Source organism: Halictus rubicundus, chromosome 18, assembly GCF_050948215.1.
Source record: "Halictus rubicundus isolate RS-2024b chromosome 18, iyHalRubi1_principal, whole genome shotgun sequence".
Taxonomy (NCBI): domain Eukaryota; kingdom Metazoa; phylum Arthropoda; class Insecta; order Hymenoptera; family Halictidae; genus Halictus; species Halictus rubicundus.
Genome location: NC_135166.1, coordinates 7861814 through 7888888, shown reverse-complemented (window position 1 = coordinate 7888888; position 27075 = coordinate 7861814). Strand labels below are relative to the sequence as shown.

Sequence of the window (27075 nt, the reverse complement as noted above, 5' to 3'; positions counted from 1 at the left end):
AATAAATAAAAATTATTTGACTGTTTAGTATATCGTAAAATATATTTGCCAACGGTAAAAATGTTTCCAGCTGTTGTTTCGCTTGTCAGACCTATTTTTCATTTACAAACGATAAATGGGAGGAAAGAATACAAAAAAACTCGTAAAATTTACGAGCTTATCGCGGAAAACCGAGTCTGAAGGTTACGCGAGTCGCACAATTCCACTCGAAGCGGCACGCTCTATTCCGTGTGCTGTGTGCATGCTTCGAATACAATGAGCTCGCGAAAGAAAATCATGCGAAAGAAAATTCGGCGTCCCGAAGCTCTCTGCTAATCACACGACGAATACATAATTAATTCGAGAGACGTTACCTCGGCCGATCGCTTTCGTGCTTCTCTTCGAACGATAAAAAAAGTCCTCACTTTTCCCTTGGAATAACGATAAGGTAAACATCATTTGAATTTCGAGTGACTCATTCCTTATGTAATCGACGAACGAGTGGGGTTGAATGTGTAGTTCGAGATTATTGTCCTCGGATCGTTCCATCCTTCATTGTTGCCGGAGTTTCGCCCTTGGATCAAGGAATTGTGAATGATTCATTTCGTGGACACCGTGAGATCGTAGGTTTTACTGTCGACGTGTATCTAGGATTCTGTATAATTTTACACACTACAATTGATTTTATAAAATTAAATTTAACATGGTAACGCTATATCTACGGAGCGCTAGAAGCGGCTACTTAAGTGTATCCCATGAGCTACTATATTCTTGGTACATTCCATTGACAATTTATTGTGCAAAATTATTCTCGTTACTGAAACAATTTTATTTGTTCCTAGGCTCTTTTACTTTACAACATCCTGTCGTGACATCAATTTTATATTCGACATCAGCTAATCCCCATCTTTATGTCATCCTCTTGCGAAATGCTATACGCTTCTCAAAATCGTAAATCATCTTCGGAGGCATTATTTCGTGTTATTTAATTCAATCTTCGACCGTGAGCAATCGTATGCAAATCTTAAAGCAACGTTAAACTTCAATTTTAAATCTCCAGCAAATAGATAAATATTTTCGTGTTATCTCAACGGTCCACGCCTCAATCATTTGCCTAAACAGTTGCAGTGCTAGTTTTACGAGCGCGTTTAGCACAACGTTCACTTCTCCATGCAAATATGTATACATTGGCTCAGGAAAGTATCCAAACGCTTAGGTTTCGCGATCGGTGAAAGGTGTATGCTCAAATGAAATCATTTGGAACAATATGGTGTTTAGAAAGTTGATTAAATTCCGTCAACAACATTGGAAAATCATTCGGCATCATAGTATTTGCGCAGACGCAATTCGTAGGCAATGTCGTTGATTTATTTTCTAATTTAACAGGCGTAGTCCTGAAACTTTCCCCTCGTTATAGCTCTACTAAATCGCTTGAAACACTTCAGTTTATTGTAGACATTTCGTTTATATTTTGCAACACCGAACGTGCAAGCGTGTCTGTAGGCGTCTGTACAGGGTGTCCCAAAAATGTTGTATTTCCTTGGCAGGGGGTGATTTCTGGCATCATTCGAAGTAACTTTTTCCTTTGCGAAAATGTTTTCCGCGGCTTTGCTAACGAGTTATTACCGAAAAGACATGGACCAATCAGAGCGCGGCTACAGCGGTCGGACTTCAGCTCGGCCAATGCCACGCTCGGTTGAACCTGTCGCTGAGCTATAATCCGTCCGCCGTAGCCACGCTCTGATTGGTCTGAATTTTTCGTTATTAACTCCTTAACAAAGCGGCGGAGAACACTTTTGCAAAAGAAAAAGTTACTTCAAATGATCTGAGAAATCATCCCTTTCAAGGAAGTACAACATTGTTGGGACACCCTGTATACGCGCTGAATGCTTAGCAATTTATCGGAAGTGCTTCTCGCGTGCTCTCCGATGCTTTATCAAATATTTGCGATTGTTTACCAAATAGTTGGAGTTTCTGTTTCATGTTCATTCCTCGCCGGCATAATGGCGGTTCCTATGGTCGAACACGCGTTGATTATGTTGTTCAGGAAATTCCGCGGATCGACGTGTGGGAATCGGGAGTTTGTGAACTTCCGCCCAAGGATTGACAATTTTCACGCCCCGTGGGAAGGAAAACCATTTTTCCGGGGATGCTGTCGGCGATGATTATGGTTTCTGCGTCGCGTTATGCAACCCGCCGAGCCGAGGCGTTCGACCGTAATGGAATTGCCGTGGACAGAACGGAAAGACAAAGTCGACTGAATGTTAGTGTTCTAATCAGCTTTAGGCGACGTCTCCGATTTGAGGATCGATGCTGCTGGCCTCGATAATGCGCTGGTCATTGGAGATTTTGTGTGACATTTTGTGAAAACAACAGTTGCACTAATGTGAGTGCATTTAACTGTCTGCGCATTACTAGACTGCGGATTTAATGCATTTATGACAAAAAATGAGTAGGTGACACGTAGAACAGTAGGAAGATAAAAAAGATTTAAAAGTCTCGACTTATTAAAATTATTGATGGAAGAAACAAGTTTTTGTTTGGTCCCAGTACACTGAAATTGCTGTTGAAAATTTGTATTTTGCATAAAAATCCGCAGTCTAGTTATTACTCGTTTCAAAAGGTAGAAGTTTGTTACGACTGAAATCTGTATAAAAAACATGATTCATCTGCAGAGATGATGGTTCAAATCTGTTATGGATGGTATTATGACAAGATTGACTCTATGAAATGTATTCGTCCAGTTATGCAACTGAGCAAAATTGTCGGTGTTTAGATAAAGAATGACTGTGAAATTTATTGTTCAATTTTGTATGGGTAGAGATTAACTCTTTACCTTGTAAACTTTAAAACACATCGCGGATCCAATTACGAGTATCGTTCAATTTTTTTAGAATCGAAATAAAATACTATTTCTGAAAGTGATCAATATTTCAGAACAAACCGAATCAGTCAACGAATATAAAATTCCTTTACTGTAGTCACTTATTGACGATAACTTTTGAGCGTTGAGATCAATTTCTTCTTTGAGTACTTGGATTAAAAAAAAAAACAGAGGAAATGGTGTTTCAACTTATTTTTCTGAAGAATATTGGCGCAAAAGCGAATAACGATGCGTTCACAATTCATACTCGAATGATGCACAGACAGCGCCTGAGACACGCAACCCGTGCTACATGGCAGCACGCGGGACGCGTCGCACAGTGGTGTCGAGGCGACAAAATATCCATTCTATAAATTTTCGATTTTTATAAAAAAAAAAATTATTTCTGTATAGCCTAACAGTGAGTGCATAATGTGCCAAAGTCCGAGTTTTTCAAAAAAATTTTTACGGAGATACACGCATGGTAAATAACCTTTTTTTTTCTCCTGGGAAGTCATCAATTTTCAGTGCGATAGTTATGTAATTATTCCGTCTATAATTGAACACTTAGGAGTCTACAAGTTATATGGGTTATTACAAATAGCTTGAACTATTAATTGGCAAAAAATTTTTTCAAAAAAGTTGTTTAATATTAAGTAATACGGACTAACCGGAGGCCTCTTTGCGTTATGCTCATTTTTTATTCATGGAGGAATACAAAAAATTCTTCAAAAGACTTCAATGTGCCACTAATTGTTTTGGCAAGGTGTAATATTGATCTAACTTTGTGTAAAAAAATCTCAGAGAGACTTCGAGACCCTTTGGCCGCCATTTAAGTTTAAATGTCAACTTTCAGAATTTCTCAGGTGAAATGTTTTAAGGATATATCATAAATAATAAAGAAAAATGTGAAATAGTTAGTTAGAATTAATTTTTTAAATAAAAAAATTTAATAATAATTTCTTTATGTTAAGTAAACAAAGTTTTTGTTCACTGGACCACTGTTGCAAAAATGCAAGAGGTATTTTTTGGCAGTGGTTCAATGAGGCCTATAAAAATAATTTATGTGAGATAAAAAAAATTGTTACTAAATGTTTTTTCGTACATAACGAATTAATAAATCATATGCATTTCAAATTTTTCTTTACTATTTAGAAATATTCCTAAAAAAATTCACTTAAAACATCAAATACACCGTAACTTCCGTACGATTCATTCTTGGAAATTCTAAAAGTTGATATTTAAATTTAAATTGGGGTCAAGGGGTGTCGAAGGGTGTCAAGATTTTTTACACAAAGTTAGTTCAATATTATACCTTGCCAAAACGATTAGTGTGAGACCAAAATCTATTAAAGGATTTGTTGTATGCTTCTACAAATAACAAATGAACAGATAACAGAGATTTCTGATTAGCCCATATTAATTAATGTTTACCAGCGTTTTTAGAAAATTATTTTTGCCAAATAAGCGTTGTATCTGTTGGCAATCTTTCCTCATATGTTCAAACAAATTCCTTGAATAGTTTCGTTTTTACGGATTTTTTCTGCTTGTTGGCCATTTGGCACTACTGTGCGTCGTCTCTTATGAATTAAGCTTCCTTTACGGAACGAGTGGAAACAAGGAAGCTGGATAGTAGAATTATTGAAACTATAGAATTAGAAGCTTATATTATTAGAAATATTTCTAGAGCACGAAAAGAAGAGAGAAATGCGTACAAATAGACTCTGTGACTGCGTTGGAAGCTACTTACTTGACAAAGACAATTGCAGGACCACGGCCATACGAGTGAGAGCGTCGACCAAGGGTACAATATGCTTTTCCAAAAGCTTGTTATCTGTTAATTGGCGTTAGTCGAGTGGTTAGTGGACATAACACAGCGTTACAATACATGTTCCATCTCTGGATCGCTCTTTTGACGCTTCCCAACGAGCAATTCAATACACTTCGATCTACTAAAACGAATTAAAACGTTCTCCGCATTCATTACAGGGGAATTCTCGTGTAAAACAGGAACTCATCCTGGACAGTCAATTATTATTTTATAGGTACAAAAACACATCCAAAAACTAAAACAAAAATGTATCCATTTATTTATTATTATTACCATCGTTGGAGTGCAGTGAAGCCCTTCTATACAAGTTTCACGATTTTTCTACAAAACTTTTTTCAATCGAAAGATTGGGTTTGTATGAATTGAAAAAATATTATAAATGAAAAATTAAGTCAAAATCTGTACCATAATTTCTAGAGAAATGTATAAGGAACAAAATAAGCGTTGATTGAACATAATTAGTTAATTGAGTTGTCCTGCACGCCAATTTAAAAAATATATCTCCAAGAAAAACTTGTGTAGCTCTGTACTGAATTTATTTCAGTGAATTTTAGTATGCGGGAAAGTATTTTACACTTAAAAAGTTTTTTAAATCGGTTTCTTGATCCAATTACACGAGAATGCCCCCATGATGACTAAACTCATGCACTCTATAGATCTTGCCAGAAACACTTCTGAAGCAAATCAATATGCGAAACTCGATGCGAACGTTGAATAGTAAACGTTTCACATAGAAATAAATCGTTTCGATTTTTGTTTCTACGGTTTAACAGGACACATCCACGGTCCAGTAATTACAATCTTGCTTATCCCGTTCATTCGTACGGATATTTTCCGTCGAAGCGTCGAAGAAGCCATCGAGATGCTCGAGAGTTAATTACCAGGCGGGCAACGTCGCGTCTCGTGGACCGATCGAAGGTGAAGATGAGAAATAAAAAAAAAAAGTATCCAACCGGCAATCAAGACTGTCGAGAGTTAATTGTTAAGTAGGTAATAGATAGCAGGCGGAAATATCGTCGGCGCGATCGTGGAACGAGAGACGCGCCAGTTTTCGCGACGTGTTCGAGCCTCTTCAGCAGATGGCAGCATTTGTTGGTCGAATCGACGACACCGCGAAGAGATCGCTCGGCTCCGTTTGAAACGCGATGTGACTCTTTTTCCACGAGGTCGACGAACACCTCTTGATCGCGCGCTTTTACTTTTTTTTTGCTCGATTTAGCAGAAGATCAACCCTGGAAAGACTAACCAATCTGTCTCCGTTCACGATCATTGATTTTTTACGCTTGTTGCTCGTTGCTTCATGCTCGTTTCTTACTATTTACTGCACTTCACTGTTTAATACTTGTCACTCGGATTCTGTTACTCATTATTAGAGATCACCTTGCGAATTTCTATTTTAACAAAGTACTTTTGCATACGCTCCTCATAAATATCATACTTGTATACGGGAGCGTAAGATAATATTTCATCCATTTTTGTTTTCCACTTTAAATAGAAAAATTATATTTCATTTATAATGTCGCATTTTAAAGAAATATGTCTCACAACATAGATAGAAAGAAATTAATTATTTTACAATTGCAAATAATTTAAATAGGTGACTTTTTACCCTGAGGAGCGCACGACGGTTAAAAAAAAATAAGATAAGGGCTTATTTCATCGATTGGAAGGTCTTTTATAACTAAATTGTGGATTTGTAAAATTTGTATGCAAAGTAAAAATTGTCTGCATTAATTGTAGGAACTACATACATAGACTTAATAATTTTAACAAGTGCAAGATAGTACATATAACAGTATTTTTGAATTTTATAAATGTTTTTCCTGTTTTGCATTTCAGCTACTCTTTTCTGTCATTCATGTACGACTAACATTCACGGTCTACTTACAACGATAATGAGGTAGAAACATCGTCATTATAGTATGTTAATGACAACGTGTGATACATAGAACAATGAAAGTATCAGAAGAATTTAACTAGAATCTTCGTCCAATTAAAATTATTTTTGAAAAGTTCATTTCTATTTCATTTCTGTTTCTTGCAGTCCACTTACAAAATTTTTATTTTGCACGGAGATGAACAATATATTCTTCTGATAATGTTTTCTCGAATTTTGTATAGTCCATTGTCAATTTTGTGGTTCGTTATTATTATTGAAGATCTGTACCTCCGATAATATTTCAAAAATATCTTGTAGTTGTAAAGTAATATTTTTAGTATTTCGGAACCGATGTTAGTCTTTCTAGGGTTAATACTAGAATGGAAGAAAGAAAGTATCGAATGAGGCGTACTTTTTAACTTACATGCTGGATGATCGTACAATCGATCGATCGGCGCGTCGTCCACCTTGCCGATCAAGCCCTCCACGATCCTTTCAATGAAGTCTCGGACGGTTTCCATCGTGTTCGCCTCTTCTTTCGGACGGGCCGCAGCCAGGCCCGAGCTGGCAGCTGCATTTTCCACTCCTGCAAAGATATTTGCGTGTACAGGGTGATCCATGCATCTGGGATCGCATGATCGAAGTTCAAAAACTCGGAGTACACTCCCAATTATTGTTATCCTATTATATTCTACTTGTTTAACCCTAAACACACGAAGGTAAAACGATCGACGTTCTTTACTAAGCGGGGCGCCAGGGTCTTTTATTTTTAATTTAGTTTGCATAATATCATTTTTTGTTATTATATATTTTACGGAATTTCGAACTGCGAAAATCTTACAAACCTCCACAAATTTTTTAAATGCTTTTCCAAAAATCATTTTAATACATTTCTTCTAAAAATCTGTTTTTATTTATCGAAATTGATAACAAGTAGACTCTGGATTTTTATGGAAAATAATAATTATCTGCCTCCATTATGAGAAACAGGAGTCAAATCAAATTGTCAATCTTGCTTTAACAATTTCAATAAGATGAGAGTAATGATCTACTCATTTTTGTTAAAAACGCATAAAATCTTCAGTCTAATAATTAGACACATGAAAAAGTCCCAATCATTGAATTTTTAATCATTAGGGGTCTCTGAGTGACCCCATATTACAGGTTAACCGTGTTTTGAAATCATGTTGCAACATTTTTTATGGCAGTGTATAAATTCATATCGGTTGTCTCTTCGTAGCTTTTTATTTAATATTAGTCATGTCTACAAGCGTGACCAGAGTCCTCTTTGAATGACTAGTGAAAAAGATTATTTTTCATTTAAGTAAAAAGTTGAAAACAATTTTCTGGCTTTCATCTACACCTGACGACCAAACACTTAATGATCGGGCATTACGGCATCCAGGCAGAAGAAGTAACATAAAGAATACTGGTCTGACGTCATTAGCATAATGTGCGATTCTATTACATTCTTTCGAAGATTGAGGACATCGTATTTATGCTCGTTCTCGAAATTTCAAGGACGTAGGAATTCTAATTACAGACGCGACGGCGAGCTTACTTGCAAGAGGCTTACAATTTTCTTCCTTCTTCGTGGAAACATTTTGCACAAGGAACATATAAACCATGAGCGTACTTTCTACGGGCAGCCTATGGAAAAAGGATTATAGCAAGTTCCGAATGCGACCCGATGCACAGCGTAAAACAGCTGTTCGTACGTTGTCATTTTGAACTAGGTCATCGGATAGGGGGGCCTGGTGGGACATTAACATAACTTCCACCTTATCAGAGCGGCACATAAATATTGCCGAGTGCGGAGACACACGGATAAGATACACGGGTGGCCATTAAATAGACCAGAACAAGAAACGGCCTCGGAGGATCCTTTAAAAAGAGTCAATCGACCAATCGATGCGACACGAGACTGCAGTCCGCATGAACGTTTCGAATCCTATTTATTTCTCCCACCAATTAAGTCTCCGTCACGCGCACGGCGTTAAATTAACAGTTGCCCTCCCAGGAAAAAAGGAAACGACCAAAAAAAAAAAAAAAAGAAAAGAAGAAGAAGAGAAAAAACTTACTCATTCATGCGGCAAAAAACTTTCTCTCGTCAGGCCCGACGTTTCTTCCTGGGCGAACCGCATCGCCGTCTACACCGGTTTCGAAAAACCGTTTCGATCCGCGCCCGATCGCGGGAAAAATCGAGCTCGAGTGCGTTCCGTGGGCCCCGTCACGCAGTTTCGCGTCGCGCGATGCGCCGCGATCGCGAATCCCTGTTCAACTGACACGGCCGAGCGCTTTCTAAACGAAAGTATCGACAACCATTAAAGATCTACCGGCGTATTCCTTTTTTCCATCGTGTTTGTAACCGCATTCTCTTAGCGGGTACCGCAAGACCGGTATACATTTATCAGTTATCACGGGAGGCGCGGGCACACGTTCATCCTCGCTCGAGGATATTCTGCACGGTCTACCACACCGTTGCCAGTCCCCGGTCTCTTTCTCTTTCTCTTCCTCTCTTTCTCCCTGACAGGGTCCGGAGGATCGAGAAAAGCTGTAGTTCAAGGCCTCAACCTTCTGACAGCGTCTGTGTACTTATATCCAGGTCGCAGTAGATCGTTTCTGCTAAGTATCCTGCGCGATCTGGTGCGCTTTAATTGGTTTCTAGGTGACCAAGTTTCTTCCTGTGATTTTTACACAACTAACTACACGGTCGTTAAAATTTTATTCCCCTAACGGTGGTCAATTTCAGTCTATTGGTGATGCTTATATTATCTTCCAAGATGCTGTTGAAATGGTCTTCGGGTGACCAAGATTATCCTCATGAATTTTACTCAGCCTCTGGGTGGTCGAAAGTCCGCTTTTAAACTTGCGTCGACACCGTTATAGGCTAAAGTAGATCATTTCATTCAATTATTCTAAGAAATCTAATTTAAGTGGAACCTACACGACCAGACTGCGGATTTTATGCATTTGTTATGAGTACATGCAATTTAAAATAGGAAAATTTATTTTATTTTCATCTCGTTGAAATTATTAAAGGAAGAATGACAATTTTATTCGGCTTTTTTTTTCTCACAATTGGTGTATACAATTTTTATTTTACATAAAAATCCACAGTCTATATACGACCAAGGTGACCATGTTTACTGTGCTCGCGAGTAATTTCAAATTTGATCAATTTCAACAGTAGACTAATTACACTTGCAATCCCTAGGGAATAAACAACAAATCAATACTACTACCACCACTCCTGCTACTACAGTAGACTAGGTACTAGCTGAGTGATTAGAATCGATTTTTTTTTATTGTACTTCTCTTGGAAGCTCGCGCAATTTATCAGAAAATACTTTGATCTTGACACTCCACTGATTCAGATAGCGATCGGGGAGGTTGTAGCCGGAGGATTGAACGTTCTGAAAATTTATGTTTGTTGCTCGGTATTGTTTATTTCTATTCTATCGTTTTCAAACTGTTTCGAGCGGTCAAGATCGATCAGTCCCTCTGAATCCTCTGAAACGTTTCTTTCCTTCCAGATGTTTATTTCCTTTTGAAATCTTAAACGTATATCTTAGAAATCTGTATTCCACGCAGAGGATTCTATGATCAGCCTATCAATGCGGAGGATTGAGAAAAGAAACTGTGATCCAAGATTCGTCCGGAGGATCTTGCTCCACATCCAGATCGGAATTGTTTCTTCCAGCCGGCTCGTGGAATCTGGCGCAGCTTAAATGGATTCCAGTTGAACAAGATCGATTATCGGATTCCAAACTTGGCTCGAGTCCTCCTCAATCTTCTAGAACGTTCAGCTTCTGCCCATCTTCGCTGCTTGTACGATCAATATTATCCTCGGTTCTCCAAATTTGTTTTCGGTTCTCCTATACCCTTAGCGCAAACTTCTCAGGGGATCTTGCATTCCTGTTGGCTCGCCGTGCCGGTTTCACCAAAGTAAGAATCCCTTTTTATGGACAGCTGCCAGATCCTCCGGTAGACCAGATCCTAGAACAAGATTACTCTCTGTCTTCCAGATTTGGTCTCGAATTTGCTTTCTGTGATTTCCAACGGAGGCATTCCTCGGATTCTTGCATTCCGCTTTATGAATCCTTCGGATCACGGGCCGCTTTGTGCAGCCTCTGCCATTCTTCTCGCAATTCTTATGCTTCCCAGCGCCCACGCACCGATGTCTAAATATAGATCGTAACATACAGATTCCCACTATCGTTATTACCGTGCCGAATTATCGACGGGATCCTCTGTTCTCGATGTATATGCTTGGCCGTTTATATTTTAGTGGAACGCCTCGAGATTTTCCGAGTCGCACGATCATTGTGACTCGTTCAATCTTAGAAATCCACTTTCCGTTCGCAGAGCGAAGTTACTCCGTGGCGACCGGCACCGAGTGGTGTTTTTTTTTCCCGATGCTCGTTTTCAGTCTCGATTAGGTATCGCAACTTTCGCGCGTTTCCCACACGCCGGCGACGTCCTTGCCGGTTATTTCGCACTACGCCGACACGCGAGCCGGTTGTTGCATAAAATCACCAATTATTCGACAGAAAATATCGTGGAGCACACGTTGCGTAAAATCCTGGCGTACACTGTCGTCTACAACCGTTTCGACACGTCAACCTTCCTAATCGAACGCGAGATACGCAGAGCATTCCGAAAATGTGATGCAAATGCATTGAATCTGTAGTATACTTACAACTACACTGCGCATATTTATGCAAAATAAAGATATTATTCTTTGATCGTAAGAAGGATTCGAACGAAAATTAATCAGTCATGTAACAATATTGTACGTGCTAAATAAACCAGTTGGCTTAAACTGTTAATAAATAAATCAACATATAACGACCTCCATCGTACGTCTGCAGCTTCAAATACACCTGTGTCGTTCTACCGAGTCACCCATTAATATGAACATATCTATTATTAATAGACTGCGGATTTTATGTATTTCTGACAGAAGTGCATAGGTGAAACATTAAAATTACAGAGAGATAAAGGGGATTTAAGAGTGTCAGGATGTTGTCATTAACTTACTAAATTTATTAACACTAAACCTACCGAGCATGAAAACCGGCTGCACACATGTATTGCCTTATGAAAATGAGAAGATTGTGTTTATTCGCAGTTTGTTCAATTTTGATTACTAAACTGCGGCTTTTATGCATTTATGGCAAAAATGAATAGATAAAATTTTAAATATTAAATGGATGAAAATAATTTCAGAGTATCTATGTATCTTCTTGTAGAAATTATCAAATAAAGAATGACAAGTTTTCTTGTTTCTTAAAATGGTTGCAGACAATGTTTATCTGTATTTTAAAATAAAAAATTTTAAACCGGTCATTTGACCGACACTAGTGTACTTTTTAACGAAGAATCAAATTTTTGGCTTCAGGACCTTGTAAACGATGCAGAAAATACTTATTTTGCATAAAGATCCGCAGACTAATTATCAGATGGCTTGTGACGACTGGCTTATGCGATCACAATAAATAGAAAAGGATAAGACATGACAACCGTTCGTGAAACAGTGTACAAATTGAAGTGTACGCCACAACTCCACACATCGCAACGCCACCGTGCTTATGAACGTCGGTGTACCTTCGCAACTAAACCGAACCAGAAGCACCGTTAATAAGAAAAACGTTCTGAACGGCAGGTCGGTTCACAAGGACGTGTCCTTTTCCGTTCGGTGAGTATCGAACCGTTGTTTTCGCGCGGCTCAATTATTAACGCGATTCCGTCCTCGGAAACCGTGACCGTCACCACTCCGTGTACCACTCGCGTCCGTTCGATAGGTCATTGCGGAACGACCGCCCGGTCGCTCGCGGACATCACGCGATATTCAACGATCGAGCAAAATGACAGTGGACCGGTAGCCGCCCGGAGATTCCGTGTTCGCGAGTAACGGAGCGGATAGGCGGCGCGGATGCCCGGTGAAAGACAGAAAAGAAGGATTACGGGAGTGCGCGATGTTACTCCCATGAGTACTGGAGCAGAACTGAGGTTCGCCACCTCGGGCCCGGGAGACAATGAGACCGATCGCGCGCGAGTTCCGCTTCCAAGGGGACCGAAAACCGAGTGGAATCCGGCCCCAGGCGGTTCCCCTAATCGATCCTGCCGCGCCAAGATCATGGACCCTCCCTTTCGCCCTAACGACGCGACGCTCGGTTCTTAAGGGGTATGGATGCCGTAACGGGCCTTAAAATATCAATAAGTAACACAATTTTCTTGTCAGTATAAAAAAAAAACATTTAACACAAAACCGAATTGAAGTCCTGTTTAGGGTACTTAAAAATATTTATTTTGTATTTTTTCGATCGAAAATGGCGGCGACACCGCTTACAGAATCTAATATTTTTAGAAGGTGCTCCGGGGCCTGACGTCCTGTGTCCACAGTTTCTGACGTAGAACAGAAAAAGAATTTCATTCGAATCTACATGAAAATGCTTACAGAAGCACCTAAGGATGTAAACAACTTTTTATTTTATGAATAGTTTTACACGAAATTTTTTAACAAGAATTGCAACCGTGACTTCAAATAATCTTCAAAATCTCTCTAGGCATTTTAATGTACATTCGAAAAAACCTGTTTTTGTTCTGGGTAAAAAATTATGGATGCTACATGTCAGGCCCCAGAGCATCTTAAAAGAAGCGTACCAAGTTTCGTAAGCGGTATTGCCGTCATTTTGGATAAAAAAAATACAAAGAAATTTGTCTAAGCACTTTAAAATACGTTGTAAATTATTTTTCTATACTGAAAAAAATTGTTTAATTTATTTTTTGGGCCCCTGTAGTCACACCCCTTAAGGAAGCTGTCTCATGTAAACACTGACAATTGATCAATTTTCACGAATTTGTTTCAAAGTGATGGTACGTCTGTACCATGTTTTTACAGAATAATTTTTCATATAGCTTTGATTACTTCTTTCTTGGTTTTATCTCACTCACAATAACTCAATAGATCTCGAATGACTAAAACAAAACATCAAGATGATTCTTAATCGGTTTGGTTGTCGTTATCGCCCCAGCCAAAAGAAATAATTTATCTTGAATATTGGCAAAATGGCGAATGCTTGACACGTTGGCTGCCATGTCACTCATATGTGGGTGACGGAATTATTTGTCCAGGTTTTAAAATGAATTTTTACGTTAATATATTCATTGTACCAAATTTAATTAGGATCTGTAAAATGCAAGAAAGTTGGAGGACTACTCAATATCGTACATTTAATTTTTTTCAATTTTTGTTTCATTAAATAGCTTACTTTGATTTCATGGAATTTTGGGGGATTCTAGTTTGGCAGTCAAAGTGTTAAAGTGCATATTTCGAAATTTCATACTTTCTCGGTAATCTTTTAATAAAAAAAAGTATGATGAATTCAACGTAAAAAACAATTTTTATTATTAGAAAATATAGAAAAAATAATTGATATGCAAGGATTTAAATGGATGTATCTATGGTTTCCATAAAATCGTCGAAATCTCTTGGCCTCGCGAAGGTTAAATTGGATTATTTGAAATTCTCTAAATATTGGAAGGCAAACTCCGCTCCGCATCGAGAGCTTAAAACGGATTACCCGCGAGTGCACATATTTCACTGTATCCGGACCGAACAGATGGCAGAACGAACAAGGTTGCAGACCCAATTAGTTCGCAAGTAGCGTGTCCCGCTGTACGCCACCAGAAAAAATCACTTACACTCTGTAGCTTCGGCTTGAATCTCGGTGGATCTGGTTTTCAGAAACGCTGCCGGCCGGAATGCGAGCCGTTTCGCGGCCCCCGCTCGTTTCCTAGAAGAAATAACGAGCGCGCATTTTTCGGCTCGCGAAAAACGAAGAGCAGAGACAAAAGTGTTCGGCACGACGCCGTCTGACCATGTTTGGCCAAAGTACTGATCCTTGGAATAGGCCGTGGTTAGCGGACGCAGAAACCTGATGCGCGCCAGGCCACAAACAACTTCTTTTAGATTCGGCCCTGCAGATCTTTCTGGATCATCCGGGAACTAGATCCTAAATACTTCCGCGATATTCGAATACTTTTCCTGTTTGACAAGTATTCTCAAACGGAGAAAATTTTCATTTCTACGTTCTTGATCTTCAACACATCAATATTTCTTTCGAAAGAATAATTCCCTGATTTGTTGTCACTCAAACGTCAATTATTGTACAATATCAAGTGTTTATGTCTGTATGGAGACGTGTACAGGATGTTAAAGAAAACCATGCAATATTTGTATGGTACATAGGACACACTTTGCCGAGTAAAAAGGTCTTAGTGAACATACGTCGCAAAGTCAACCATTTCTGTGGTATAAACATGTTCATATGTAGCATTATGATTGACTTACCAGGTTCTAAGTATCGTTGCACGCGATGTTTACCTCAGTGTTTACAAATCGTGTTCTGAATACCCTTATCCTCCGCTGAGCTCGTGACGCTAAGTGGTAGAGGAAGAGTGGGGATGCATAAGTCAATCATGATGGTAGCATACAAAAACATTGTATATCGCACAAAACGGTATTTGTTCCGACCTACGTTTACGAATGTGTTTTACTCAGTACAGGGTGACCTATACAGGGTGCCTCAAAAATGTTGTATTTCCTAGAAAACGGTGATTCCTAAGGTCATTTGAAAAAACTTTTTCCTTTACGAAAATGTTCCCTGCGGTTTCGTCGAGAAATTATTAACGAAAAACAGGACCAATCGGATCGCGGCTACAGCAGAGGGATTCTGGCTCGGCCAATGTTTTTCGTCAATAACTCCTGACCAAAGACGCGGAGAATATTTTCGTAAAGGAAAAAGTTATTTCAAATGACCTTAGGAATCACCTGTATCCAATATAAATAATGAATAATCTTTTTAACACCTCGTACAAATAGTCACAATATTATTGACAAAGTGTGATACGAATGTATTTTTTTTATGAAAACATAAGATTTCCTATTTATTTTTTCCTATCTATGTATATAATTTATTATTCCTATTTATTTTCGCATAAAAAAATCTAGCACACTCTTCGAAGATTCCCAAACTAGACCACGGAATTTGAACTCGCTGTGTTCATCAATTTCGTTAAAAAAAATTCCCACAGGTGACCTTGTTTCTCAATAGCTAAAGTAAGCTGGATTTTCGTTGGACTGCGTGTTTCTATCGGATTTGAGCCGTAAAAAATTCTGCTGAACGGGATCATCTTGCGGAGACAGAGGGCTCGCGGATCGCATCCGGCTGTGACGCTACAATTTTTCGCCGAGCTTTGAGAAAAGTCGGTTTCCACGGAGATGAGGCCGACTGTATCTTTGTTATCTGGCGTTAGAGCCGCTCGTTCCCGATCAAACGGTCTGATACGATTCACAGGGAAAGATCGTAGGTTGTGCAGCGAACAATGAGCATTACGGGGACTCCGGCGTGAGATATTTTGCGGGGCCGTTCTTATTGTTGCTCTTCCGTTACACGACTTTTCTGGCGGGGAACAAGGACGGCCGTCCTCCGGCCCCGAGATGGCACAATGGGCCCCGCGGACCCATGCAAAATGGAATCACCGTCAATTAACATTTCGCCCGCGACTTTCTCAGCCTGTCGTCCGGGTTAATCTTATTTTTCTCCGCTCTATCTTCTCAGGCAGCGCGTGTCACGGATTCTCGCGCGCTCGTGTAACGTTTAGGCCTCGTTTAAGACATTTTGTCGGATCGGAGAAACTGCAGTCACCTAATTTAACGTTGAACACCTTGTACCTTCAGCATGTTATAGCGGAGAATAGGGTGATTAGAATAGGGCCATTACAAAATGACACGTCTTTAGTTTTTAATTTTTCTTGTTTACGTCGTAGTACACCGTTTGCCGCGCGTGTCCACGGTTAAAAATTGTAACAAGTCCAAAATAGCATAACAATATTGTTAAATTCTTCTAATGTCTTTACACTTCGGTAGTAAATTTCGCAGTCCATCGGTATACTGCGGGTCTTTATGCAGATTAGGAATTTTCTGTACCAGAAACAGGAGACACATAAAAATTTAGTTGTTTCTGTAATAATTTTAATAAGTTGAAAGTAATGTATTCGATTTCTTTCATTTTTATCTTGTTTGAAACGGCACTCATTCTTCACATTAAATGCATAAAACCCACAGTCTAATAATTAGTAAATTGCTTCCTTTATAAACGAATCGAATGTATAGACAGCACAGAAATTCTAGTATATTAATTTTAAAGTCGCTAACAAGCTAACGGTGTCGCCAACAAACATCCTTATGTTCATTGCACAAGATAAAACTAAGAATCAAACAACGGAAAGCCCGATGTGTATATACAATAGAAAACACAGAGATTCAGTTCTGAAAAATCAATTTTTCAGATCGCTTATCTATCGCATACTCCATTGTATCATACACTTAACGATAAAGATACAATAACGGAATAACCTCGATGAGGTTTAATCACTCTTTCTCTTAATTACAAGAATTTTCTAATATACATATTTATCCTGAAGGAGTTAGAGTTCAGAAACAGAACAGTTCGATGTATATCGCACTTGTTGCGTGCGTTCATTTATAATTAAGACAAGCCATTGGTGTGCAGAAAGATGTCGGGACCGTTAGCAATTATGCTTATGTTCCATCAAATATACATTCAATTAAGTGACGGCTCATTGTTCATTTTATTAATAGGTCTGGAATAAGATATTTCCATTAGACTGCGGATTCTATGCATTTATGGCAAAGGTGAAATCATTGTGAAAGACACTAGAAGAATTCAAGAGTGTCGTTACAGTATTCTCGATTTTTAAAAATTATTAAATGAAACACGCAATGTTCACGCAGCATTCAAAATGTTAGAAGAAAACAACCGCTTTCATTCAATGCTGGGCAAAATAGTATTTGAAATAGAAAATAGTAAATAGATTATTTTATTTTTAAAGCGTACCTATAATCATGCAAATAAATTATTTTACTTATGAGAAAAAGTTTTTAAAATTCTATTTAAAAATAGTATTTTATTTGGCAAATATTGAAAATAGTGAGTCTTATTTTGTAGGACTGTGTAACATAGTATTTCAAATAGTTGATAGTAGCTTATACTTTTCTGATATTTTGCTGCGTGTAATGTTATGACGACATTGTCGTCTGTTTATCAACATGTTACATGCAAATATTCGTAATTAAGCTACAAATAATGCTTTGTTAATTATTATAGTTTCTTATGTTAAAAATTATAATTTATAATATTAACTATTTGCTCAACTTATTTTCATTGTAAGGAAATATTTGAAATATATATTTGAAATACAACAGTAAAACATATTATTTTATGTATCTGGTTATCAAAATAAAAATATTTTATTTCCCGAAGTATTTCGTTCTATATAAAGTAGTATTTTATTTGAACCACATTAAATTATACTATTTAAAATAGTATTTTAAATATTTTTTTTGAAATTTTGCCCAGATATTCTTTCATTTCTGTTCCTTACAATTGACTAAGAAAATATGTGTCTTAAAAATACATATTATCGAAGAAGAGAACTCCCGGCCATAGAGAAGTGACCAACAAAGCCATCAAATATCTGATACCGTTTCAAGGAAGTCGACAGAGTCCGGTTTCTTCTTCACCACACCTGGTATGCTACTACAGTAGAACCTCGCTTGTTGCACGAAAATTGGGGAGTATGTAGATACTATATGACGATGTAGATCAGGCCTGGGCTACTTCTTCCCCGCCGTCGCTTCACGGCTCCCACCTCCAGTGTACAGGTTCCCCCACCACTGGCCACTTCATATTACCCTACCGTGCTTTTATCTCTCCTGAAGACAACCTTCTACAGTGAATTCTCGATATATGTGAACAACACGAGTCTTGCCAGCGTCGTGTATCGTCCAGGAGACATATCCCGAGCCGTGTTATGTTTACACCCCTCGGCGTCCAAGGCCTCTCGAGATTCGTGGTCCCTCACGGGGTATACTCCGTGGTAGTGGTGATAATTCCGCGACGTTTATCATGCAGGTCTTTGCGACATATATAGAGAAATCACTGTATATAGGTTCCTAGTCCTCCGCCCCTTCTCCCACATACCATAGGGGCATGGTGGGGGGTCTCAGGAGTGGGAAGAAGACTCGCATGTGGCTCGCGAGCCACCAGTTGCCCAGACTTGATCTACGTAAGCAGTGTCGTAATCGCTAAATGTTTAAAAGCTAGTGTAGATGACTACGAGAGCTTGTTGCAGCGCGGGTCGCGGTTTTCGGCCATCCGACAGCCGCATCGTGAAAACTCGTTCGAATGTTTCGCGCAGAGCGACGCAATTAATTCCGTTTGGTTGAATGCACGTCGTGCATCGATCCGTCGATCATTCACCGCGCCCACAGACTCCCACCTGCAAATCAATTCGCTCGGAGGGACGAACAATTGTCCGGGTGTCATCCTCTGTTCGTGTTCCACGGTGCCCACGGCCCAGGACAATGTTTTCCCCGTCGTTTCTTACCGGGGAACCGCATTAGAGAGGAACTCGTAGGAATGTTCCAGCCTGCGCCGCCTTCGAGGCTGCATTATTTATAAGGGATCGCGGATCGTCGTCGTCGCGATTGATTTCCACGACGCGATGGATATTTTCGTACCCTCGAGCTTCGTTCCCTGCCGGTTCGTTCTTCGATTTCTCGTACATTTCCACTAGGAAAAGGATTTCAGATTGCAGGACATCGAACGAAATCAAACGATAATCACAATCGAAGACTTATAGAATGCTGGGCACGACAAGCGTTCTGTAGACCATCAGTAGTCCGCGGATTTTATGCATTTCCGACGAAATTGGGTAGATTTTAGATGCTCTTTGAAACAGAAGAAAGGTTAACTGATCGTTAAGGTTATTAGAAGGGCATAGGAATTAAACTGTAAACGTTTACGCGAATTAAAAATGGTGGGTTCGAATTTATGAATAAAAGATTATGCCGTTTATAACAACCTGCGTATGCAAGCTGTTATTATGTTTTTTGGTGTCAAAGAAGCGATTTTACAAGTATTCACAGTCAAATGAATAAATAATGGAATGTTCGATACGAAAAAAGGACAAACTATTAAAAATGTTTTTAGAAAAGCATATCTATATCTTTCACGATATCCTGCAGGGATTTTACTAACAAGTTTCTGTTTATTGTCTAGGGTAAGGCGTAGCAGCACCGCAGCTTGCGGTTACGCTCACAAGGTCGTATTCAAGGATATTGCTTTCCCATTAGAAAGCTGTCATCCTGTAAGCCTGCCCGTCGCGGTATTTTGTAAGTTCCACATTCTGGGTATAAAATACTTAGTTATTCATTTTCGTATCATTTCCTTCATACCTTTTTTATAGTATTATTATTAGACTACGGATTTTATGCATTTATGACAAAAATAAGTAGATGCAATTTTAAACACGGAAAACATTATACAAAAATGTACAAAGATGAATGTATTATTTTAAAATCATTAAAGGAAGAAAGAAATTTTTATTTAGCTCCCTTTTTTCGTAATTGATGCAGAACATTTTTATTTTGCAAAAAAATCCGCAGTCTAATTATTATCGCCCTGGAAACTATTATGCAAATATACACTTCCGCAGAATAATCTACAACAATATAAGTTAAATTTATATATTCTACCGATAGCTTTAACGAATTAAAAATGAGACAAAACTGTATTAATTTTAATTTTACGATCATCTGAAGCTTGAAAATATAAATGAGAATGGCAATAAGGACACGTATCGCATATAGGACATAAAAATATTGTATATTGGAATTTCAAGGCAAACCTGCAACGTAGACCCGTGATTTAGCCGTATTGAAGTATCGGTGTAGATCCTTCTCGTTGATTGATCCGTCGGCAGCCTGGAGCCCGGTATTATTTAACCAGTGCCTGGTAAAGTATTTCTCATTAAAGCACCGTTAGAATGTTTTCTGGCGATAATTAAGTAACGTTTTAGTGTACAGTTATCCCGTGAATTATTATTCGGTGAGTCGTTAGGAGAAGTTCATTGTAATCCAATCACCTCAAAACCGCACACGATGCGCTATACCTGTTTTTCGAAGGAAGAGACCTGGCATACTAGTTGCCATAATAGCTGCCCGTTCCATAAAACACACTCAACACTGTCGACACTTGGGTGCTCGGAGTGGGCTGAACGTTTACTATCATTGTCCCTGTATCTCAGCTCTTCTTCTTCGAAAAAACATATTCCACACTGTGTTTCACCATTCAATAGCTGATGCACTGCTAGACTACGTTGTTTTAGAAAAATTAGAAGACTGAATTTATTTAGATTTCTTGCAATTTTGATAACAATATGTGCTTCAATGAAGAGACTTATTTAATCATTTCTAATCGAAGCATTGTTGTAATTTTAATATTCATAAAATAAATAATGTGAAACCGGTCGTGGTACAGTTAATGTCCAATGAAATAACATTTATTGTGATATTATTGGAAGCATTTGACACTAAACGTACTAATTACAGGTCTATTATAGGTTTAACTTAACTAAAACCGTGCACTTTTACAAAATGAGACTGAACTGCTAGAGATAAAAAATAAATAAAAGAGAGGCTGAATAACACATATTCTCCACGCGTCTCACGTAAAAAAAATTAAAAAAAAAATGGTGGAATGGTTAAAAATTGTAGAATGTGCATTTTGGAAGAGTCTATAAGAGTCGTCCGATTGAATGCCGGAATATACGAAGGAAATTAAATTTTAATCGCGATTAATAGGAAATATCGTTTGGCAGGAACCTTTGCTGACGACAGAAGATGCAATGCCAGGCCTTGTCCGACGGGTCCCAGCGACAGCAGCTTCTCCTGCAGGATCTCGCACCGCAATCGTTGCAACGAACCCCGCGAGTCAGCAAGAACGGATTCAGGCAGCACGCGCAACGATTTTCCTCGACTGGTATCTGCTTCGCCTCTTCCTTCGATCCCCCGGACTTTCTGTAAAGTGGAATACAATGCACTGCAGCGATGACATTGTGATCGGGAGCCAAGTGTGAGTCATTCTTCCATATGAATCATTCATAGTCTACGATGTTTACTGATTAGCGTTAAGTAACCTCGTCTGGCTATGGCAAGTCAATAGCTGATCGTTAGTGTGCGGGTGGTATTTTCTTATAGGTATTTATTATTCACCCCTCGGTGCCCGTTACTCGTTAATTAATATATATTTTGTCAATTGCTGCTACCTGTTGCTTAGATCTACATAATCATTGCTAGACGAAAATTTCCATTTTCATGGAGCTAGTGATTTATAAAGTATTCATTGTCTATTACTGTCTTTATTACTTTTGTAGGGCTTAACCGTACCTCAGGAAACCAGAATTTTAAATTTTTCTAAATATAATCCTGTAGATTATGGCGAGAAAATACCACAAATCCAAGTTTCAATCCTACGAGATCCAGTAGTTCAAAAGTTATGTGTTTGTAAGGATGTGCTATTTTCAGAATTTTGGAAAGGTAAGTGCGCCGCCATGTTGGTAACGAGCGTTTTCCGCGCGACAGTCACCATATACCAACATGGCGACGCCCTTACCTTTCCAAAATTCTGAAAATAGCATATCTTTACAAACATGACTTTACAAACTAGTGACCTCCTGGGATTGAACTTGGATTTTCGGCATTTTCTCGCCAAAAATCTGCAGGATTATATAAAAAAAGTTTAAAATTTTTGGTTTCCTGAGGTAAAGTCTAACCCTTTTGTAGGTTATTAGAATTTGCTATGATACTAGAAAGAAACATTATTACAGTAGAACCTCAAATATCCGAACCTTCGATATCTGAAATCCCGACAAGCTTAAAATTTAAGAGCTAAGACTCCGTAGCTTTGCGATAAGGTAGAGTGACCACGTTACCGACAAAAATAGGCGAAAATGGTTTTACGTGCCTCAACTTTTCGTCCTTACATGAGAATATTTTTCGCTGGGAAAGGGCTCAATCGACAGAGGAAGGTTTAATCTACCGCGCGCTGGTCATGAGCTGACGAGATTATACAGATATTTGGTATTGTAAGCTTTAGAAGTAGGCCATAAATTGACGATGTGCATGTCATGGAATCCAAGCATTTTTATGCCATTGGATGAGTTTTCTGGATGAAATCGAGAGTAGCGCGCGCTAGAAAATATCTCCAGCTACAAATTGAGCTATATTTTGTCTTGATTCCCTGCGAAATAAAGCCAGAATTCATAATATCGATAACACAGAGCAAAAAATGTGACAAGTTTAGTCACAGACTTAAGACCCGTCGGATCAAGACCAAGACGGAGTTTAAGTCAGCGGCTGAAGGCTGTGAACGGAAATTATGCAACAGTTACCGACCTGCTGACTCTGCAAAGTCACGTGACCACCCTTGGCTCTTAAACACATCACTCTAAGGTCTAAGGTGATCCATAGGCAACACTATTTATTATACAAATCAATGAAGATTCAATGTAACATCATACGTAATTAATTGTTTTATTATTCGAGCACTCACGTTTCCTTGTTTAGTTCGGATAATCGAGGTTTTACTGTATTTCATTGGGACTACTCATCTCTGTGTATTAGTTGTCGATTTAGTTCGCTGGTATTTATTGCGAACTGCATTTCTCTACACTCAATTTGCTATTGACTAGTGCGTGTTTAGCGTTGCCACCTGTTGCTTGCCATTCCTCATCCTTTACAGGTGTGCAGAAGCTAATGGAATACTTGATACTGGATAAAACAGTATTTTATAAAATAATTTCCAGTTACGTTTCTCGTTCTATCAAGATTGAGCGTTATCGTGCAGAACTAATTCAAGCATCATTTATTACTATATTCGTTTTATTATCTTGTACTCGATTAAAACTGAGTGTAAGTTACGAAATATGTATATACATACGTATCTTTTTTTTTTAACCTTGCTATTTCAAACTCTTGTAAAAAAACACCGTGCATACAAAGAGTTGGGTGCTAAAATTGAATTTCATTTAGGATTTTTCTACAAAACTGAATTTTGATAAGAATTTTTCTGTGAAATAAACTTTCAGTTTACGAAATTGAATTTCGATAATTCTAAATTTGCTGAAATTTTCGTAATACATACTCTGTGCATCGAAGGCATTTCGGGTTTGAAAGAAGGTACGCCGATCGTGTAAACGAAGTAAATCAAGTTTATTCGAGGATCGCTGTAGAGCGAGCGATTATTCAAATCTCATTTATTTACAATGATCGCGTACAAATAATCGCATCGCGGACAACTGCACGCGCACGCGCTCGCGTAACGCGACCACGTTCTAAATCGGAACTGTTAGGCTACACGCGCTGTAACTTCTGCTTGTAACAGAGCGCATGTAACACCGCGTTACGCAATAACGGGTTTAAATAAATACACTTTCGAAATGCTTTCTTGTGTTTAATCCAGCCAACTTTCCTGGACCGCTCGGTTGCGCAACGCTGTCTATAAGAAGACGTTTTCTCGCACAGCCGGTGATTAATAGATCCTAACACGGGGGAATTAGGTATTCAACAAATTTGTTCAGCGACGTTCACGATCACCTTCGAGTTCTTACAATGATAATTTACGTCGTTTATTTAATACCTTCTCATACATCGATGATTGATTTCAATGCAGTCGCTAGTCATTCATCAAGTCTCCTTACAAAACCTATTCTTTATTCGCAACATTCGCATCCAAATCTGCATAAGTACATCTGCATGTAATTATATCACGACGCGCAGCGTTCACTAAAGAGTTCCGAGCAAATTCCATAATCTCTAAGCTACTAACACACCTGCGATTCCCCTTTCGGGCATACAAGTGAATTATCTAACGTAAATTTAACTTATCGTAAAGCCTAACGGGTATTATTTAACGCAGCGTACCATCCAATAGTTACATACGAACTTTACTCCTTCACTTAAGTCCTTCGTAATTATCTCTACATATGTTTTACAATTTTAACTTCCGGAAGGCATTTCAATGACTTTGCTAACTTGGAAAAAACCTCCTTATTTTTCTTTCTTAAATAACATTCTCGGAAACGATTATCCGTTCTTGTCACTCAAGATAGTGTGCCGATTCATAATTTTAAAAACTTATGATGCATTTGTTCATCCGTTTGAGGAAAATATTGCCATTGACTTTTAAAAGGCTGTCACAAAACCACCAGGAGATAAAGCGTTGGAACTACACTCGAATTAGTGAAGTGAAGTATAATTTTTTTATTTTCTCCTCTTTATGAACAAAGTAGTATGTTGACGAACGTTTCGAGGAAGAAAAGGATGTGTACCGATCATTTCCGGCACCGTTTGCTTCCGTTGCATTTGTGGCGTCGGAGTTGAAGCTGAACATGAAATAATAGAATGAAGCGCAGTCTTTTTGTTTTCTTCTTTTTGAAACAAAGAAGAACGTTCCCGAGGAGAAAACGACGGGTTCCGATGAACTCGCTCGCAGGAGCGACACCCTTTGCATCCGTTGCATTTGCGAAACGTCGCGTCGCGACTGTCATCCTTGACACGCCGACTTTTGTTCATTGTTCGCGCGGAACACGCGTGCGATTAATTATTCATGCTGGTTCGACGGATTACGCGGTTAATAGCCGCGCTCGCTCGGATTCCCGCCTCCCGGAGCGAGCATAATCGTAAACCGAGAACCAGGAAGGCGAAACCCCGTTTTCTCCTCGACGTTTCCTACTATTTTTACACACTTTGGTTGCGTTTTGGCCTGCTTTCGTCGCTGCTCCGTGCATCTCACGCTTCCGAGATCGAAAGAGAGGCTCTTCGCGAACGCCCGCAATCTCGCTCAATTACTAATACCCACTTTCGATCGAGACACCGTTTTTTACGAAGACATGCTCGTCAGTTCAATTTTTCTGGAACTTCTCTTCGTAGGATAAAACGTTCTACTCGTTTGGAAGTTGGGAAATATCATGCAACTATTAACCTTTTGACGGAGTGATTATTCAATCGTTTCGAGATATGTAACGCGATGCAATCAAAATGATCGTAACAAAATATTCGCCACGATCAACGTAACTAGGATGTAGTTTATACTAATATGGATATTGTGCCACAAAAAACGGAAAAAATTATTTCTTGAATTCGGGAGAAAATGAAAAATTGTTGACAACTGATGGATAACACGACGGTTAACTTCGTACGCAGTTAAAAGGTTGAGTGGAGACAGTTTAAAAATAATTAATCGTAAAAAGGTATACGCGGCTGAGATCGTATGCATTCAAAGCTAAACGAATTGGCCGGAGCCTCCAAAACTTTATGCAAATCAAAAATGTTCATTCATTATTCATTTTTGCCGCAAGTTCCTTTTTTTCAGTCCAATAATTATATTGTGACTATATTGCTTTTTATTTTACTTTCTGTATTGTAAATATTGTGAATGATGAATTATTTTTCACGAGCTGTGTGTGTGTGTGTGTGTGTGTGCACTTCCGATGACGTTATACATAGCGATAATGCATTCTCGGAAGGAATAACTGTTTTTGCTCATTGTGTACCTACTACTTTTGATAGACTTTGCATCTTCGTGAAAATATACGGTTTTGAGACAATGTAATTTTTTATTGTACTCTTCGTCACGATACTCGCATAAATGCATAGAGATATCGAGTCTGGTTGTGCAATCATCGTCTAGATCGTATTTTGCAAATGACATGTTCACGTTCACTCTATCAGCATTTCCGTTATTCACCAACAAACTGTTCTTAAATAAAATTAACTATGCTTGTCGTATGCACCTATTTTTTGCTGAATTTGATAACTAGATAAGTGATTTTACAAAAAAAAAAAAAACGATATGCTTAGGTTTAACACTAGACCCAACAAACACTAAATGCGACTGATGCACATTGATTTATAATAATGACAAAATTGAATATATTCAGATTTTTTCAACAAAAAAGTTAATAAAAATTTCTCATCAAACCGTTTTTGTGATGTCTGTACTGGAAAAAGAAAATGTCAAGTACAAGTGATTTTGACTTGTTGGGTAGTTCATAAATATTGTATTTCTGTCCTGATAAAAATGCACGAAAGAAAAGTGAAAGCATACCGATGAACAAACTGGGAAAAAAATCTCAGATCATGTAAGGTCTATTTGTAAGAAGTTGTAACATTACAGTATCGTCGCATAAATAGCCAATTAAAAATGTGATTTCATCACAAATCACATTTTCGCATTCGACATAGCCGAACCCGTCGAAGAACGTTGGCATTGTCACCGGCCGGCTAACGAAAGTGATTCAGCTGCGTAGGATCCCCTAATTATTCGGAGCAGTGTAATTTCATATGCCGGCAAACACTCATTCGGCAAGCCGAAACGGACTCGCTCTGTATTCCAGCTTTCATTCGCTTGTCACGCTGCGAAAGCATTAGCATCGAGAGGAACTCGACTCGCAACGACCCTCTGGAAACGACTCGAAACTTGAGGAACGCGTCGCGGATGCGCGCGTGCGAAAAATTGATTGGAATCTAGACTGACTATGCTAACGACTGAACGTTTTTTGCGAGCATCGATCGGTGCGACTCGAAGC

The 27075-nt window shown here is 38.7% G+C and overlaps 1 protein-coding gene across 6 annotated transcripts in view; it reads right to left on the bottom strand.

The window, feature by feature from the left end:
• LOC143362968 (uncharacterized) overlaps positions 1-27075 on the bottom strand; it is a 96969-nt gene that overhangs the window by 32108 nt on the left and 37786 nt on the right. For 5 of the 6 annotated variants that reach the window (XM_076803522.1, XM_076803521.1, XM_076803525.1 and 2 more), the window contains 3 exons: positions 21311-21505; positions 20335-20438; positions 6977-7138 (listed from right to left, as the gene is read on the bottom strand). In XM_076803522.1, coding sequence (XP_076659637.1) covers positions 6977-7138; positions 20335-20438; positions 21311-21505 — 461 coding nt within the window. Of the gene's footprint in view, positions 1-6976; positions 7139-8633; positions 9377-20334; positions 20439-21310; positions 21506-27075 lie in introns of those variants that run through there. The other variant, XM_076803526.1, reaches the window with a different exon arrangement.